At 43.0% G+C, this 20,127-nt stretch overlaps 1 non-coding gene and 2 gene segments (V, D, J or C); 2 read left to right on the top strand and 1 right to left on the bottom strand.

The window, feature by feature from the left end:
* Positions 1 to 1,197: 1,197 nt before the first annotated feature.
* On the top strand, positions 1,198 to 1,937 carry LOC130542295 (T cell receptor alpha variable 9-2-like). The segment is given in 2 exon segments: positions 1,198 to 1,279; positions 1,603 to 1,937. Coding segments are annotated over 2 exon segments (381 nt in total).
* Positions 1,938 to 17,020: 15,083 nt separating this feature from the next.
* LOC130542294 (T cell receptor alpha variable 9-2-like) lies at positions 17,021 to 17,558 on the top strand. The segment is given in 2 exon segments: positions 17,021 to 17,101; positions 17,224 to 17,558. Coding segments are annotated over 2 exon segments (381 nt in total).
* A 2,402-nt stretch (positions 17,559 to 19,960) lies between these two features.
* On the bottom strand, positions 19,961 to 20,065 carry LOC113249595 (U6 spliceosomal RNA). The gene has a single exon (XR_003313833.2). It is a non-coding gene; the product is annotated as a U6 spliceosomal RNA (small nuclear RNA).
* Positions 20,066 to 20,127: the final 62 nt, after the last annotated feature.

Raw genomic sequence — 20,127 nt, 5'->3', positions numbered from 1 at the left:
ACAGATTCGGGTGCCTGAGTAGCTCAGTGTGTTAAGCATCCAACTCTTGTTTTATGTTTTTGTTTTTTAAGATTACATTATTTATTTGGAAGAGAGAGAGAGGGAACAAGCAAGGGAAGCAGCAGAGGGAGAGGGAGAAGCAGGCTTCCCACCAAAAAAGGAGACTGACGTGCTGCTCCATCCCAGGACCCTGGGATCATGAATTGACATGAAGGCAGACGCTTAACCGACTGAGATACCCAGGGCCCTGAACTCTTGGTTTTGGTTGAAGTTATGATCTCAGGGTCTTGAGATCAAGTCCTGCATCAGGCTGCAATTTCAGCGAGGAGTCCACTTTCCCTCTCCCTCTCCCATTGCCTCACCCCTCGCTTTCTCCTCTCCCTCTCGAAAATAAATAAATAAATCTTAAAAAAAAAAGAATCTGAGATCATTCTGTGGGATTCAACTTCATTTATGATGTTTCTTCTGTCTAGAATTCATATATTCCACCATTGAACAATTCTGATTTTCCGGAATATTTGACTATTAAAATTATTGACTATAAAATAGTGTGACTTTTCTTCTGAAAGCCTTCATTAAAAAGATAAGTATTCCTTATAATTGGTATTATTTTAGGACCCAGTAAATACTGTATACCAATTAAAGGCCATTTGTTCATTTCTGTTTAATTTAACAATTATTTAGGGAGTGCTTAAAAAAATGACAGTCACAGTTCTAAATATTGGGGCACAGTACCAAAAACGAAGAATCACTCAGCAATGTCCTGACTTCCTATTACTTTTTCCATGTTCAACCCCAACCCATTTCTGGCAGTCGGTGGGTTACAGGCTGGCCCACATGGCACATGAGAATATGAAGCACTGTAGTAAGATGCTTAGAAGATTATTATCCTCCCACCTACAGAAACGCCCTGCGATGCTGTGTTAAAGACCTTCCATATCAGGTAGTGTCTCAAGAACAAAATAGATCTGAGAGGGCAGGATTGCTGTTCAGAATTCCAGGGGCACCTGAAGACTGACATGTGCCTCATGAAGTCAGGGATGAAACACATGGTGACTTGGGGAGGACTCTGGCCAACACGCACGCACTCAGTCCCCATCCACCAGGGGGCGCAGCTTCCCATCACAACCACATTTCCTGTGTGAAACGTGGGCTTGCACTGTTCATTTCTCTGTCAATCCAAAGCTTCTTCATGGTAAGAAAGAAGAACATTATTTAGGTGACACTGCAGAGATGAAGTGTTCTCCAGGCTTCGTGACTGTGGTACTCTTAATGCTTGGTAAGTAAAATGCCTCTTAAAACTTGGATTCTTTCTTCCAAGTGTCAGAAAACTTTTTTTTAAAAGATTTTATTTATTTATTTGACAGAGAGACAGCCAGATAGAAAGGGAACACAAGTAGGGGGAGTGGGAGAGGAAGAAGCAGGCTCCCAGCGGAGGAGCCCGACACGTGGCTCGATCCCAGGACTCTGGGATCACGCCCTGAGCTGAAGGCAGACGCTTAACAACTGAGCCACCCACGCGCCCCTGTCAGAAAACTTTTGACTATAATTTTATTCAAGAGTTTTATGCCCAGGTGACACAGGTCTCTTCTTTTTCCTCAGGACAAACCCATGGAGACTCAGTGACCCAGACAGAAGGCCAACTGACCCTCTCAGAAAAGGCTTCCATGACTATAAACTGTACTTTTTCAACGACATGGTCCCCCACTCTTTTCTGGTATGTCCAGTATCCAGGAGAAGGTCTACAGCTCCTCCTGAAAGCCATGAAGGAGAAGGAGAAGGGAATCAACAAAGGATTTGAAGCCACCTATGACAAAGATTCCAAATCCTTCCACCTGGAGAAAGGCTCAGTGCAAGTGTCAGATTCAGCTGTGTACTACTGTGCCATGAATGACACAGTGACGGGGACTGCAGGGGGAGCTGAGTGCAAACTCTGAGCAGAACAGGGGCCTGGATGCTGAGCGTCTCTGACTGAGCCACTCTGGTTCCAGCTCAGTCTGTGGTTGTCTGTCCCCCAGTGTCTGCTTGATACAAAATCATAGAGACGCCGAGATTATAGGAACCAGAAGTCACATCCCCACCCCAGCTGTTCCTTAGTGACACTGAGGAGAGTTTGATGCCAAGAGTCCCTCAGCTAGGGAGTAGGTAATTTCCAGGTAAAATCACATGGTCTCTTGCTCATCCTTGCAGTGAACATCCAGCCCCACAAGTTGTTCAGGGTATCCTGGTGGGTGTTGCTGTGTCTGTGAAACTTTTAGAGGCACACGGTGTGTCTGAGAAGGTGGCCTCTGCCCAGTGTCTTCCTGACAGAGTGTGGCAGGAGAGGTGATGGCAGAACTTCAGCCTCAAACCAGGTTTTAGTAGAGAAAGAGGGGAAGGGAAGAAAGGAGGAAGAACACATGTACCCGAGCAAGGAAAAGAGAAGCCCAGGACCTCAGCCCTGGTTTATTTTCGAGTAAATCAGGTGGTAAACACAGGCTGATTTTCAACTGAAGAAGTAGAGGCAGAAACAGAATGGAGGAAGTGGGTCATGGCTAGCCAGTTAAATAGATCAATTGGCTTTCTGACAGTAGGAACTCAAGGAGATCCTTCTCAGAGCCTAGGAAATACGGTGAGAGAAAATGCTCTTGCACTGATGTTTCCTAACAATATAAATAGATAGGCGACACTGAGGGGGAGATCCTATAGATGTCTCTAATTCTTGTTTTGCAAGCTGTCACAGGGAGCCACAAATCATGGGATTGGGAGACTGTATGGGGGATAAGTGAAGTTGTACAAAGAATAATAGAAAAGCAGTTGTCTGTATTGCAGTGCAAGACTTTGCCAAAAAGGCTGCAATCTTCTTTATTTTTTAAAATATTTTTAAGGTCTTATCTGTTTACTTTAGAAAGAGAGTGAGAGACAGCCAGAGCATGTGGGGGGGGGATTTGGGGGGTGCGGGAGGTGGGGAGAAAATCTCAAGCAGACTCCTCATTGAGCGGGGAGCCTGACATGGGGCTTGATCTCAGGATTCTGAGATCATGACCTGAGCCAAATGCAAGAGTCAGTTGCTTAACCAACTGAGCCACCCAGGTGCCTGGTGATCTTCTTTAATTATTATCCACTTCAGTAGATTTTATGAATGAGCTGTGATTAGAATATTAATACATTTCCCTATATATTAGTGTATATTCTTGGTTTAAATCAATTTTTTATTGGTTTAAAATATAAACTTTTTTGAAACCTCTATCAATATAACTACATGTCAGAATGTACTTGAAACAATTCAAAAAGGTATATAATAAGGATTTTTCTCGGACATTTGGATAAAATGGTAGACTAGGGTTACTGTGAGCTCAGAAGGTAGAGCTGCTATTCTGGATCTCGTGGTTGTAAGTTCGAGCCCCATGTTGGGTGTTGAGACTACTTAAAAATAAAATCTTTAAAAAAAACCCATGCTAGATTAATAATGCATGTTTACCTCTTGATTTTTCTAAAACTCTATTAAAAAAGATAGTAAAGATATCTGAAAGGGCAGAAAGCTGCAAACACAGAGAGAAATAGAAAAGAAGCTCCTAGCAGGCAGTGACACCAACTAATTTTAGAAAATGAGCTGTAGATGGAGAGGGGCAAAGACTTGCATGAAAGACTAGAGAAGGGTTGGGGCTCCTGGGTGGCACAGCAGTTAAGCGTCTGTCTTTGGCTCAGGGCGTGATCCTGGCGTTACGGGATCGAGCCCCACATCAGGCTCTTCCGCTATGAGCCTGCTTCTTCCTCTCCCACTCCCCCTGCTTGTGTTCCCTCTCTCGCTGGCTGTCTCTCTCTCCGTCAAATAAATAAATAAAATCTTAAAAAAAAAAAAAAGAAAGAAAGACTAGAGAAGGGGAAACCCAGGGCTGGTGTGGAAGCAACTTGGTGTGTGCTGTGCCCTCAGGAAAGGGTCAGGGAAAAGAAGTACCACATAGTTTGGATAATTGAGGAAGATGGTGTTGCCCACGTTGGGGTGTGTGTGTGTGTGTGTGTGTGTGTGTGTGTGTGTGTGTGTTGAAGGTATTGAGGTGGAGGGAATAAATTACGTGGGCCACATGAGAAACTGTCTAAGTCACAGAACAACCGTGTACTCCTCGGCCCTTTATAAGAAGCAATGATCACTTCTAAACCCAGCACAACACTGCAAGTTGGTCTTTGAGGAATTGAGAGGAGCACATAAATAATTTCCCCTCATCTTGTGTATTACTATGCTTTTAATTTTTGCTCATCAGTTCAACATTCCTTTACTTAAAGAAGTTTTTCCCTTCCTCCCTCTAACCCCTGGCAACCACTGATCTTTTTACTGTCTCCATAGTTTTACCTTTTTCAGAATGTCCTATAGTGGGTATCAAACAGAATACAGCCTTTTCAGATTGGCTCCAAGAAATAGGAAGATCCGTAGGAGAAGGAAGGGAAGAATGAATGGGGAGTAAACAGAAGGGGGAATGAACCATTAGAGGCTGTGGACTCTGGGAAACAAACTGAGGGCTTCAGAGGGGAGGGGGGGTGGGGGATTGGGATGGGCCGGTGATGGATATTAAGGAGGGCATGTATTGCATGGTGCACTGGGTGTTATATGCAAGTAATGAATCATGGAACATTGTATCAAGAACTGGGGATGTACTGTATGGTGATTAATATAACAAAAGAAATATTATTTTTTAAAAAAGAAATATGCATGTAAGTTTCCTCCACATCTCTCCATGGCTTGATAGCTCGTTTCTTTTTAGCACTGAATAAGATTCAGCTTGTCTGGCTATACCATAGTTTACTTACCCTTTCTTCTACCGAAGGACATCTTGGTTGCTCTCATGTTTTGTCAAAAATGAATTAAGCTGCTATAAACATTTGTGTGCAAGTTTTTGTGTAGCAGAATTTCCAGCCATTTGGGTAAACACTAAAGATTGTCATCGCTAGATCATTTGGTAGGAGTCTGTGTAGTTGTGTAAGAAACTGCTAGTCTTGTGTTCCAATGCGGTGTTACCATTGTGCATTCCCGTCAGCCATAAATGAGGTTTCCTGTTGCCGGACAGCCTTGCTGGTATTAAATAAAATCCAAACAGATAAGCCTTGAAAATTCCCTGGGCAAAGATCACTTCCAAATCAGTTTAGTCCTACAAATAAAGCTTGATTTAGTTTATTTTGTCAGACCAACTTGACCTGCATCGTTTTGGCTGTGCCTTTGGAAATCCTAAGCGAAACTTGAACTGTTTCCTAAGTTTGATGTGAGGCACCCACTGAGCCATCTCTGATATCAGTTACAGCAACTCTGGTATTATAACCAGTCACTGTGAAGAAGATACGCTCCGGTCTCCTCACTATACAAACTGCTTTCCGACAATATACCCCTGAGCTCCATTCCATGGTTAGGTTTGAGTGCTCCCAACTCATGAACTCTCTTTTTGGGATGTGCACATAACACTTGTACTAATTAACACTTTGGTGAAATTCATTGGATTGACCTGGACTATTTCTGAGTTTTTGACACCAGCATTTGGTGGTGTTAGTGTTTTGGATTTTGGCCATTCTAACAGGTAAGACCTGTGATGTCTATTTTTTTTTAATTTAATTGGTATCGTGTAAAAAACACTTACCATGAGATTTTTTTTCTGTTCCATGAAAATCCATTGCTATTCCTTGCATTTTGAATGACTCTATTACTCATGATTTTGTAACATCATTCCCAGTTTGGGAAAGGAAGCAAAAAACTTCCAGGATTACCCTAAACATCCCCATCTCTGTTGTAACCAGAGACAAAGACTGCTGACCCCAAACCTTAAGCTGAAACTTGCATGTGGAATGATTACAGCACACACTGAATTCCAGCCTGCTGTTGTTTATGTTGATGAAAGGGCATTGATAGGAAGGCCTGTGCCCCGAAAATTCAGATGGAGGTAAACGGGCAGACTCCCAAAGCTGGGAGCAGCCAGCTTCTTGAAGAGGGGACCTGGGCAGTTACACAGCCCCCCGCTCTCCCAAGGAAGCCTGCCCTTGATTTAATGCTGGGCCCTCACTGTCTTGAAATTCATAGTAATTTAATCTTTGTCCTTGTCCTTTCTAAGTGAGTCCGTGAGTGGGAGGAGCAAGTGCCTGAGCAGAGAGATGCATGGGGCAGCAGGACACAGGCAGGAGGCTCCAGGTCTGGGTCACGGCAGGTGGTGTGTGCGCTGAGTAGGGGGCAGGGCCACCTGGGGTCTGTGCCTGCTTTGGACTAGCTGGGGTTTCGATGTCAGCAAAGGGTGCAGTAAATATTGTTGGGAAATTACCACAAAAGGAAAGTGTTTGCGGGGATGTTTCAATAAAGCTGTTTGGCAGTTTCTTATACAACTAAACACAGTCTTACAGTCCGATCCAGCAGTGGCTTCCTGAGTATTTACCCAAAGGGGTTGAAAACTTATGTCCACACACAGATTTGTACACAGGTGTTTTACGGCAGTTTATTCACAATTGCCAAACTTGGCAGTTCACAGCATGTCCTTCAATAAGTGAATGAATAAACAAATGGTGGTCCATCCAAGATGGAATATGATTTGGTGCAAAAAAGAGATGAGCCATGAAGTGATGAAGGCATAAGGAGACTTTATATGCATTTTACTAAGAGAAAAAAGACCATCTGGAAAGTCTACATATAGTATGATTCCAATTCTATGACTTTCTGGAAGAAGCAAAACTATAGAAGGAGTAAAAGACTGTGGATGCCAAGGGTTGAGCGGAGCAGCAGGGATGAAGAGCACAGAGCATGGTCAGGGCAGTGAGCCCACATCTCCAAAACGACAATGGTGGACACGTACTTACATTTGTTCACACCCACAGAATGAACAACAGCAGGAGTGAACCCCAGGTAAACTGTGGGCTTTGGGCGACCTGACGTGGCAGTGTAGGCTAGTCCGTGGTGGAAGGTGTCCGGGGGAGTTGACCGTGGAAGAGGCGATACCCGTGCGGGGGCAGCGGTGCACTGGGACCTCAGGACACCTGCCTCATTATCTTGGAACCTGGTTGAAATGTTTGAAAATAATAAAGTCTTTAAAAAATTAAATTGAGAGACATGAAACTAATATGCATGAAGACTTAAAGCATTTTCAAAAAATGGTCCCCAAGTAACATTACCTACTGACACCTTTTCCCTGCTTTTTGAATAAAGATCTTACATTTTCATTTTGAAATAATCTCAAAACTTGTATAGGTATCCCTGGCTGGAAATTTTGAACCTCCAAACTAAAGTCTTATGGAGAAATCCAGAATCCAGTAAGCAATTAGGCTGTTTTAGAAAGTGCTCCCAACTTTTCATATTGGTGAGCTCACCCACCTCCCCTCGGTTGTCTCCACTGCGGAGATTCTTTCTTTTTTTCATACGATACATAAATAATATGTAACAGATACCTAGAAGAAATACAACTGCAGAAGAACACCCTGTTTACCCATGGCTCAGCCTTGGAGGCCCCTGGTCTCACTGCCTACAAAGGGCTTTCCACTCAGTGAATAAAGTTCCATTTTTTTCCATGTTAATTTGGATTTAGTTCTCCTTGGCACCTTACTGATCTCATGGAAGAAATGAAAACCCAAACAGGACCTCATCCTGAGGATTGTGTGTCTATTCTGAAGAGGGTCAGGGTCAACCTCAGACCCACTATACCCTGTGTGGTTGTGAAAATGGACTTGGGGTCCATGATGCAGGTAATTTCATCCCACTCTGACACCAGTCCACACTGCACACAGACAGTTCTCAACACATATTTGCTTTATAGTATCAAAGGAATTTGGAGCTGGATGAGCCCTTAGAAATTCTTGAGTCCAACTTCATTTTACAAAACAGAGACTGTAACCAAGATGACAGTATGGAACAATTAGGTACTAAATGAGCTGTGTGAGAAAGAAAGTGGGTTTCCTACTTCCTTTAAAACATTCTTTCCCCTGCCTCTGTGCTGTGGGACCATCCTGCTGCGTAAAGAGAAAGTGTTTAATGCAAGCCCAGCCATTTAGATCTCTGCAGTTTGGGTCTGATAAAGCCGTGGTCCAATCAGTTTCAATGCCTGAATGGAGAGGTCCACTTTGTGTAAAAGTCTGAGACCTTAGGCAGGAAGGGAGACTCAGGCTGAGCAGCTGTTACTCTACCAGCAAACTCATGCATCTCTCACTGTTTCTGTAGGACAAAGCCAAAGGTGGTGGTGCCGTGTGAACACCGACATGCATTTCTAAGGACTTTTCCCAAAATAGCAAATACATTTCTTATCCCAGGTGGACATCCCTTGAAGTCACAATGACTATAATGACTATATTTCACACATTGTCAGCAAAATGATCATTGGAATGAAGACTCATGTAGCTGGAAGTCCATGAAGATGGTAGATGAAGGTTTTCTAGGCCAACACTTTAACAAAAAGTAAAGCAATATTCTATGAAATCATCATGGAGCTGGGAATTTTGTTCCAAGAATGGCTGTTTCTCTGCAATAGTTAACTCATGGAAGAGAGTCATTCATATGAATGGCCATATTCAGACCATTACATTCGTTGTCAGTGTCACACCTCACAAGAGCAAATGTTGTCTTATCGGTCTCTGAGAAGAGGGAAATTTGCCCAGAGAAGAGTTTGAGAATTCTTATTTTATGGGAAACCGGTGAGAGAATGGAAGATGCTCTGAATCAAGAAGTTTTCCAAACATAAAAACAATTTCATATATGTGCATATATTCATATATGTGCAGCTATCTTCACCATAGCTGCCTTTAAATCTTTCAGGGTTGGAGAGGTGGAAGGAAGATGAGTTTATTCTTTGTCATTTCAGAGGATTCATGAGTAGGAATCACAGGAAAGGGACTTCTGCTTTTAGAAATGAGGTAGTCTTCATTCCCAGAGACGTTTTCTCCTGGTCAGTTCTTTAGGACCAGTTTCCTGTTGGTACCATTCCTGGAGTACATGAAATATTTATGCTTCCCCGGATTTATTCTCACAGAGGTCATCAGAAATTTCCAGAAATTAGGGGCGCCTGGGTGGCACAGCGGTTGGGCGTCTGCCTTCAGCTCAGGGCGTGATCTCGGCGTTATGGGATCGAGCCCCACATCAGGCTCCTCCGCTATGAGTCTGCTTCTTCCTCTCCCACTCCCCCTGCTTGTGTTCCTTCTCTCACTGGCTGTCTCTATCTCTGTCGAATAAATAAATAAAATCTTTTAAAAAAAAAGAAATTTCCAGAAATTAATGTGAGTGAGAAAGTGTTTTTGGTAGAGAGAGATAATTCTGGAAACTCAAGGACTGGAGAACTTTATCAATGAGTGTCAGGGAAAGAACACTGTAGTGGCGTTTAGGAGAAATCTGATGGAGTATGGAACGTGAAGCAGTGTTGCCAGGGAGTGGGAAGTATGACAGGATAGATGGCTGATACTTTAGAGGAAATGGTCCTGAGGCCATGAGTCAGTAATTGTATTTGAGGACATGCCATCTATTTTGATTTGAGATAATGAAATCACTTCACGAATAAACTTTTGCGGTTATATTTTCTGAGTTTGCAGGTTGAGGTTTCATCTGAATTTCTACTCTGTCTTTCAGTACTTTCCAGAATATAAAACACATAGCATTCAAAAAGATTTCTTAAATCATGTCGGATTTCTTTATGTGAATTAGTCCAGTCTTGGGTCTAAGTGTTTCTTATAGTTGAAATATTAAGAACTAATGGAAGTTATCCCCCCTGCTCCCTTATTGTTTAGATTTGGTCCTTTACTTTCTGTTTTAGTCATCTTAAGTAAGGGAATAGTCCACATTTTGACTGTTGGTACTCTCGATCCTCTGAAAAAAAGCAAGGTCACGGGCAGGACTAGCTAGGAGGAACAGAGCCTCATATCAGAGGCATCTGAAATATCAAATGATCTTCTCTCTCTTACTCTAAGCTTGGGTTACACGTTCCTTTTACAAAGAGTTTTCTCCATGAAAAATGAGAATGATAGATTTGGCAGAAAGGGAAGTTTCTCTAACTTCTTTTTTAAGAGAATGAATCATGATTCCTTCCTGATTTCAAACATGTGCACCAGGCCTATCATGGAATACACAGCAGTAACATCTGTATCTTTCCAACTTACTATCAGTGACTCAGTGGTGCGCAGAGGTATAAATCTTGACCTCCACATTCTTGCTGTGCACTCCATCCCTGATCTAACATATAATTTGCTTGACTGATTGCCGTCTTGCTGCAGGTGAGCCCCTCAGAGGCACAGGCGAGGAGAAGCACATTTCCCCGGTGAGGTCAGTAGCGCTGTGACCACAGACGGAAGTGCACCTGTGCCGACGCAGAACACGTGGAAGGCTCGTTTTTGTGCATCTGGTGCACTAGACTGTGGCAGGAGCAGGGCCTTTTTCTCATTGGCTGGGGGACCATGTGGGAAAGTCCTCTGTTAGAGGAAGGGGACGGCCTGACAAGAGCAGGAGCTGAGCTGGCTGGAGGCTGCAGTTCTGAAGCTGGTCTAACGGGGAGGAGCCATGAGGACATCCAGGGGAGCTTTAATCATGTTCTCGTGGCTGCAGCTGAGCTGTGAGTTGTCAAGTATGGGACACGGAGGATATTAGTGGACGGTCTTCAGAAGTCAAGACTGGCTTTACTCAGGTTTCCCCCGTTAGTGTAGAAAAGAGCATTCAGAAGCGTAAGAACCTGGAATCTCTTCTCCTCTCTCTGACCATTTCTTTCTGCACAGGGCTCAGCCGAGGAGAGACTGTGGAGCAGCGGCCTTCTACCCTGAGTGTGCGGCAGGGACGCAGCTCTGTCATCAACTGCAGCTATTCAGACAGTGCCTCAGACTACTTCCCTTGGTATAATCAAGAGCTTGGAAAAGGTCCCCAGCTCCTTATAGACATTCGTTCAAGCATGACCACAAAAGAAGACCAAAGGCTCACTGTCTTACTGAATAAGACGGCCAGACATCTGTCCCTGCACATCGCAGACTCGCAGCCTGAAGACTCAGCTGTGTACTTCTGTGCGGCAAGCACACACTGCTCCCCAGACACCTGCTGCCTGCACTCCAACCTGCCACCGGGGCAGCCCCCTGGCCTTTGACACAGACCTTCCAGGATAGCGTTTGTGTTGTTGTCTGTCTGTAGGTGGAAGCTAATGTGTTCGATGTTAAAAGCATATAATAAGACTATTAGGATGGAGATGACGCAGACAGGGTTAGAACATTTTGTTGAATGACTGTTTTTTGGTGGATACTTGAATGGAGCTAGTAATGTTTTATTTTGAAATTCAGGTTTTAAGAAAATTTACATTGGCTATTCAGAGTCTTCTGCTGTAAATAACCACTAATACAGTCCTTATTATGAATGGGCACTTAATACTAGTTTCAAAGATAGCATTTTTAATTTTTCTGATTCTAAAACATCACATGCCAAATATAGAAGTATGGAAAGTAGAAACATGAAAGTGATAATTCTGTAAACAGATAATATTGCTAATATTCCTTTTAGTCTCTACAAAGATTCATTAGAATTACATTCATGATTTTTTCACTTTATGGATTTTGATTTGAGCATTTCCTACTTCATCAAATCTTTCCCTCAACGATCTGGGTTTTTTTTTTTTTAATTTTATTTTTTTTTAAGTTTTCATTTAACTTGTGATTCAAAATAGCTCTGTGAGGTATTTTCATTAATTATGGTTTCATATTAGTTTTGTTCCTCTGTATTTGGCGCAAAGTTGACTGCTGAAATTTTCTATGTGCTTTGACCACTTTCTTGTTCAGAAACTGTGAACAGGTTTTCCTTTAAAGTGTGGGAGTGGTATGTACTATTTGTGCATTTGAGGGAAATTAAGATAGGGAGTGATTTGACAATGTGAGTTTCAGAAAACTCAGAAATCTACTCTCGTTTACAAAATTTTGTAGGTCTCTGTTCACAATTACCCTCTCATAGAATTTAGGAGACAGAATTTTGTATTTCACTCACTGGTATATTTTTAGTAAGTAGCACAAACTTTTTCACATAATTAATTACCAGTAGATGTTAAAGAAAGAAGGAGAATTCTGCTACTTACTCATCATTTGAATTTAAGCTTTATGATTGAATTAAACTTATAAATTGATTTTGAAAAGAAATATCCTTATTCTGTATATCTGATTATTTGATTGTTTTACAACATACTGTTTCTTTCCACATATATGCATCTCTTTTTTAATAAAGCTCAGTTGTTTGAAGATAATTTATTCTTGGACTTGTAATTTTCTGTTATCGTTATAATGAAAATCTTCCTTCTGAGATATGTGGGAAATTTTTACATGCGTGTGTCAGCCACCTTACTAGTATTAGCAGATTGCACAAAGGCATTTGGACTAATGGCTAATGTAGAGATGACAGCTGCCAGCCTCCCTGCCACGTGTTCACGTTTGACAGAATTAAACATTACTAGCCACAATGCTCTTAAAAAAAAAAAAAAGAAGTAGAAGTGGTATCTCTAGTGTTGGAAAAAAGTCAAAGGAAATAAAGAAGTTGTGTAAATATTTAATTCCCTCATTCTTCCACCCCTGCTCAAGGGTAGGCTCCCGTCAAGTCCCTCTAAGTCTTCCTAACTAACGGTGGATCTAACTGGCAATGGGCACAGTGAGAATGGTTTCTCTTAGCTGAGTTATGGTTGTGAGTTATTGCTAACTGGCTGTTCTCATTGGGAAACACATCAGATTAAATTCAGTCTATCACACAGAACAAAGGAGGTCAGGACTGTAGCCCAAGACGTGGATGGGCTCGATTCTCTGGCTCCTTGTACCCCCAGCTCCCCGCAGCAGAAGCAACGTGACTCCTGATTGGCCTATTTCCTGCCAGCCTGACAATGGGGTCAGAAGGAAGCCTGCGTCTATGTTATCAGTTCATTTCTTCTTAAGTCAGAAGCGAGACAGAGGGTGCCGTTGCTACAGGTTTGAACGCTCGATCCTATTTAGAGGAGCACTGGCGCAGTGGAAGCAGCAAGGGTTTAGCTGGAGTGTGCGGGGAGTCCGTAGCTCAGATCCAGACAGGGTCAGGCTTCACACCTTCACGCGGTGGGTGTGTCTGTCTCCTACTGCCTGGACCACGGAGCACCAACTTCAGGGCCTTCTCTCCATCCTGTGAGGCCAGACTGGGTGCTGAGAGTCTCCCTTTCGTTGGCTTTCTCCAGGCCGGTGCTGACTGCGTCTGCGTGGTTTCTCCAACCCAGGAGATGGGCTGCTTTCTGCACATGCTCACTAGTTGCTTACAGAAGCTCCCTCTTGCTGCCCCGGAGGGCGCTGGTGGCAGGTCGCAGGGTGCGATGATGTGTGGGTGAGGCACTGAGTGTCATGTGTGCCCGTGGACCATCTGTGGGGGGCTGCAGGCTAACCATGGAGGCTGTGCCATGGTTTCTGGGTCCCTGTTGGTTTACTGCCCCCCAAAAGCCCTGGGTGCTGTTCTGCCAAGTGCACCCCGCTCCCCAGTGAGCAGTACCCCTCAGTGTTCTGGCTGGGCTAGAAAGAGGTTTTTCTCATGCAGCCTCCTCCGGAGCTGGAGGGCCATGTGTTCATTCACATGTTCTCACTTCCCTCCATGTGGAAATCACAGGCTGGAAGGTTTCTCTGGACTCGGAGCTGTGTCACATGGGTGGGGGTGAGGAGGGTAAAGTGAAATTGGTCTTCGTGCCCTCCTCAATCTGTCCAATCTCAGATTGTTCTGTTCCACGGTGTGCTGTGTCTCCTCTCTGGACTTCTTCACAGGCACTCTCTGTAGTTTAGTTATGACTATGAAAATCACTGGTTTTTTTGGGGGAAGGGATGGTGGAGATGGTAGAAAATTCCTATTTTGCCATTTTGATGTCAGTCTTGAAATTATTTATTTATTTATAATACCTCAATTGAGTTTTTAAAAAGATTTTTTAAATTTATCTGAGAGAAAAAGAGAGAGACAGAAGGGGTGTGCAGGAATGGGGGAGGGGTGGCGGGAGAGGGAGAAGCAGACTCCTGGCTGATCATGGAGCCCAATGCAGGACCACATCCCAGGACCCAGGATTATGACCCAACCTCCCGGCAGACCCTTACCCAGCTGAGCAAACCAGATGCCCCTACATTTTTTATTTTAAAATAATTATGTAGAAAATTCACTATTTTTGGTGTCCATTTCTGTGAATTTTGAAATTTAACACATTGTATAGATCATGTCACCATCGTACAATCACTGTACAGAATAGTTTCTTTGCTCTCCCAAGCTCCCTTGTGCCATTCTTCTGCCATTACACGCTTCCATATTCCCCACTCCTCGCAACATTGGTCTCCTCATATTTTTGTGTTTTAAAAGCGTCCAATTGATGGCAGCATGCAACACATAATCGTTTGAGAACTGCATGTCTCGGTGGGAGGAACCACATGCCACCGGGCACACCCATGACCTCACCTCTGTCACCACTCTCAGTGTTTCCTACCACTGAGATTTTGAACTTTGACGTCATTTTCATAGGAATAGCTCATCATTTCAAGTGTTCGAATTCCTTTAGAGACTTGACACATAGTCTACAAAATATGTCTGCCAGTTGATATCGCAGAGATGGTGCTGAAGGTTGGATCAGCTCATATAATCAAGATGAGTCACGTGCTGTGCACGAGTTTTGTTGTACAAACGTCATCTTAAATTTTTATCAGTAGATACTTTTTCACATTTTAAGGGTAATTTAATTGATGAAGATTCACTCTCTAGCAGTGCCAATTAGGGTATGGTTATTACTTGTTTTTTCCAGGAGTTCATATGAAATGACACATCCAGTGATTTTTTAAAAAATTATTTCATTTATTTTAGAGAGAGCTCAAGTGGGAGGAGCACAAGAAGAGGGAGAGAGAATCCCACACGGGCTGCCTGCTGAGCACGGACCCCAATGCAGGGCTCAATCTCATGATCTTGAGATCTCAACCTGTGCTTGAAATCAAGAACCTAGTGCTTAACCAACTGCTCCACCCAGGCAACCCTGCAATAATTCTTAAACTTTGTCGCACTGGCAATGGCTGTGCTGAGCTGAACTACAGCACCGTGGTGGGTATTGTCTCAAATAAAGGCTATGCGCATGCAAGTTATTTTATTAATAGGAGAACAAAGTCAAGATAATCAGAAATATGTAACACTTCACCATTAAAATGGGAAAATACCTCTAAAGTTTCAAAATAACCTCAAAAGAATGCAAAGGATTAAAATTGGTGGTTCCAAACATCTAGGAGAGTTCTCTTCTAATGGCCTGGGTGGAACTGTCTGCTTTATGCAATTACATGCTCATTTCAATACGTGCGTGCACAAGTATTTCAATGCTTGCATGTACTCTTATCTGTGTGCTGTTTCTGCTGATTCTCCAGAGAACCTCAGTTTAAGATCTCCAATACAAGTAACTCTCTCAATTCCTGTCAGTGAAGGATGCATAATGTCATACTAGTCGATAAACATGTAACCAAGGATCCATTTCTCCTACTTTATCTGCCAAACTGGTAATAAATTGTATATATAAGGTCATTTCATATATCTCAAGGGCAGTCTTTTTCTGGGATTTTGTTCAGAGCACCAAAGGTTTAGGTCATGTGATGGTGATTAAATGACTGTCCACAGAGCAGTCTGTACCTGGGATGAAAGGAAGAGGGTCTAGTTCAGTTTGTGAAGGTTGGAATGCGTGTGGTTGGGGCATCTGAGTTATGTGGGCCACAGTGAGCAGTCCATCATGAGACAGCCCAGGACTTGGAAGGATGCAGGGCCGTGAGGGCTAAGGCTGTACCAGGCCGCAGTAGTTCAAGGGGAACTGCTACAGTGACTCATTTCAGTGTTAATATTCCATTTGATGTTTCCACTTTTCCAGAGGGTTGGTGTGTGACAGGAGAAGTGAAGTTTCTGTGTGAGGCCTAACCTTACCTAACTGTCCCAGAGAAATTTCCTCTGCTACCTAGAGAGTAATTGAAATGGCACAGGCAGTAACACAAAATCCAGTTGATATTTAACTCTTGTGATTGCTGTGGCTTTCAGGCAAGAGACTGGTTCAACCCACGTAGAAAATAACATACCATTACCTGTCCACCCTCATAGCTCATGGAGGGAACGCAACTGTGTCAGATCCCTTCGGAGATACTCAAATGTTTCCTTAGGACAGTATTTCAGGGTGTATTCTACCTTCCAGATTTTATGGGATTTCCTTGACTCCCAGAAAGGCATGGACAGCCCCATTGTCAGCCATCCTAGAAAAGTCTCCCCACTAGTGTTTGTTTAATGTTGCGTCCAGTATATTCCCAGCGTGAAGTATTGTCTCTGGTGGATCATAGCAAGTGCTCCCTAGAGATCATTTGGTTGCACCAGGCAGCTGTCCTGACTTTGATATATCTTGTTTCCACGGATCAGGAAAATCAATCATTCATAATGATTCTTTACAAAATTTAGTGCCAAATTTTCTGTAACTAAGATTGGATTATTGAACTTTTCCATGCTTTTGTCTTTATCTTTTTAAAGAGGTGGTTATATCAGGCTCTTAGTTGGAAATGTATATTCAGATGACTTCCCAAGCATTTTTTCTTAGCTTTTACATTGTCTTTTTACTGTGAGACATTGTATTTCTTACACTATTTTTTTTGAATTACATGAATACATCAAATACTCATGAATTTGATGTGCATTTCTAATAGGATGCAGGAGACACATGAAAGGGTTAAGAAAAGTTAGAAAGTTAAGAGACCTCATCTTCTTTATAGTATTTGGAAGTTGTGACCAACATTAAAAACATATTGACCGACACTGACCTCATAATTTTTTTGTAAAATTACATATATATGAGATTTTCATTAATTCATCTTCTTGAATTAATGTAGCTTCTCCAAGGTTTGGATTTTATAAAGGGGTCTGGAGTAGCAATTGCATGCCCAGCCTCATGTTGTCTCTCAGTGTTTTAAGGACTCTGGCCAACATGCACTATTTCAGTCCCTGTCCACCAGGGGGCGCAGCTTCCCAGCACAATCCCATTTCCTGTGTGAAATGTGGGCTTGCATTGATCATTTCTCTGTCCCTCCAATGTTTCTTCATGGTACGAATGAAGAATATTATTTAGGTGACACTCGAAGATGAAATGTTCTGCAGGCTTCATGACTGTCGCACTCTTAATGCTTGGTGAGTAAATGTCTTTTAAAATTTGGATTCTTCCTTCTTTTGTATCAGCAAAAGCTTTGACTATAATTTTATCCAAGAGCTTTATGCCCAAGGTGACACAGGTCTCTTTTCTTTTTCCTCAGGACAAACCCATGGAGACTCAGGGACCCAGACAGAAGGCCAAGTGTCCCTCTCAGAAGAGGCTTCCGTGACTATAAACTGTACCTATACCACAACTTTGTACCCCACTCTTTTGTGGTATGTCCAGTATCCGGAAGAAGACCCACAGCTCCTCCTGAGTGTGTCGAGGGACCAGGAGAAGGGAAGCAATAAAGGATTTGAAGCCACCTTGGACAGCAAATCCAAATCCTTCCACCTGGAGAAAGGTTCAGTGCAAGCATCAGATTCCGCTGTGTACTACTGTGCCCTGAGTGACACAGTGACGGGGACTGCAGGGGGAGCTGAGCACAAACTCTGAGCAGAACAGGGACCTGGATGCTGAGCATCTCTGACTGAGCCACTCTCGTTCCAGCTCAGTCTGTGCTTGTCTGTCCTCCAGTGTCTGCTTGTTATAAAATCATAGAGATGTCGAGAGTATAGGAACCAGAAGTCACATTCCCACCCCAGCTGTTCCTTAGTGACACTGAGGACAGTTTGATGCCAGGAGTCCCTCAGCCAGGGCGTAAGCGATTTCATGGTAAAACCACGTAACAATGAAGGGGTCTCTTGCTCATCCTTGCAGTGAACGTCCAGCCCCACAAGTTGTTCAGGGCACCCTGGTGGGTGTTGCTGTGTCTGTGACACTTTTAGAGACACACGGTGTCTGAGAAGGTGGTGATGTCCAGTGCCTTCCTGACAGAGTGTGGCAGGAGAGGTGATGGGAGAGCTTCAGCCCCAAACCAGGTTTCAGTAGAGAAAGAGGGGAAGGGAAGAAAGGATGAGGAACACATGTACCCGAGCAAGGAAAAGAGAGTCCGGGGACCTCTGCCCTGCTTTCTTTTCTAGTAAATCACCTGGCCAACACAGACTGATATTCACCATGAAGGGGTGGGGGCAGAAACAGATTTGAAGAAATAGGTCATATCCTGACCAGTTAAATAGGTCAGTTGGCTTTCTGACAGTAAGTACTCAAGTGAGATAATTCTCAGTGTCCAGAAAATACGGTGAGAGAAATGCTCTTGCACTGATGTTTCCCAACAATATAGATCGATACGTGACACTGGGAGGGAAATCCTATAGATTTCTCTACCTCCTGTTTTACAGCCTCTCACAGAGAGCCACAAATCATGGGTTTGGGAGACTGTATGGGAGTCAGTGAAGTTGTATAAAGAATAATAGAAAAGCAATATCTGTGTTGCAGTGCAAGACTTTGTCATTATTGTTCAATCTTCCTTAATTATTATCTCCTTATCTGCAGATTTTATGAATGAGCTATGATCAGAATACTAATATATTCCCTATTATGTTAGTTATATATTCTTGGTTTAAAGTAATTTTTTATTTACTTGGTTTAAAATGTAATTTTTATTTTCCAACCTGTGTAAATATAAATGCATGTGAAAAATATACTTTAAACAATTGGAAGGATATATAATAAGAGTTTTCTCAGACATTTGAATAAACATGGTAGACCTGGGTCCCTGGCTGGCTCTGTGGGTAGACCTGGGACTCTGCATCTCAAGCCTTTGAGTTCGAGCCCATGCTGGGTGTAAAGATTACTTAAAAATAAAATCTTTAAAAAAAACCATGGTAGATTAATAATACACCTTTATCTCTTGATTTCTCTTGTATTGTTTTTTTAAAGGATTCTTTATTTATTTATTTATTTATTTATTTATTTATTTATTTATTTATTTATTTATTTTTGAGAGAGAGTGTATGAACAGAAGCAGGGGGAGGGGCAGAAGGAGAGGGAGAAGCAGAGTCCCCGCTGAGCAGGGAGCAGGAGACAGGGCTCAATCCCAGGACCCTGAGATCCTGACCTGAACTTAACTCAGAAGCTTAACTGACTGAGCCACCCAGGCGCCTCTTTAAAAAATTTAGGAAAGACATTCCAAAGGGCAGAAAACCATAGGCACAAACAGAAACATGAAAGAAGCTATCAGCAGACAGTGATGCCAACCAATTCCAGAAAATGAGCTGTATGTGGAGAGGGGCAAACTTGCATGGAAGACTAGATGAGGGGAAACCCGGGGCTGGTGTGGAAGCCCCTCCATGTGTGCTGTGCCCTCGGGAAAGGGTCAGGGAAAAGAAGCACCACACATTTTTGGAGAATTGAGGGAGATGTCATTGCCCACACTGGTGCACGCCTGTGTGTGCACGGGTGTGCATGTGTGTGCATGTGTTGAGGGTACTGGGGGGGAGAGAAGGTATATAAGAAGACCGGGTGGTCCCCTAGAGGGCTCAGAACTGAGCGTACGAACCATGGAAGCTTACTAGGTTCAACTGATGTAATCGGAAAAATATAAATTCAAAAGATTGATAACCTAATGACCAAACTCTGCTGTCTATTCTGGCCTTTCTGAGCAGAGCTGAGCTGTGGCGACGAAAACAGTGAGGAGAAGGAGACTTCGGTGACAGGATGTATGGTCTGAGGGCTGCAGCCCGAACTCTTCGGCAAAGAGTGATTTGATTTTTCTGTCTTTGGGTCCAACATAGGCATCTGAGCAGACATGGGTCTTGAGGAGGAACGCTGGCGTAACAATATGCTACATTGAAAGAGCGACAGTGATTAGTCTAAACACTTTACCTTCTTATCATAAAGTGATTTATCTCTACCCTGGGTGAAATCACATGGTGTGAACATACATGACGCTTACATCTTTTTTCATAATTCTTAAATCTTATGTGGTTTCCATAATTCATTACATGTAGTATTTAAAAGTTATAGAGTGCTTCGTGACTTTGCATGTCATTCTTGCACCTGGGCCATGTTAATTTTCTCTGGATCATTCTAATTTTAGTATATGTGCTCCCAAAGGGAGCCCCACCTGTCGTATTTTTGGTAAGTGCCACGCACCCACTTTATCACACATGTAATGAATGAA

The sequence above is a fragment of the Ursus arctos genome, unplaced genomic scaffold (genome assembly GCF_023065955.2).
Source record: "Ursus arctos isolate Adak ecotype North America unplaced genomic scaffold, UrsArc2.0 scaffold_32, whole genome shotgun sequence".
Classification (NCBI taxonomy): Eukaryota; Metazoa; Chordata; class Mammalia; order Carnivora; family Ursidae; genus Ursus; species Ursus arctos.
This window is presented reverse-complemented; position numbering and strand designations above follow the sequence as displayed.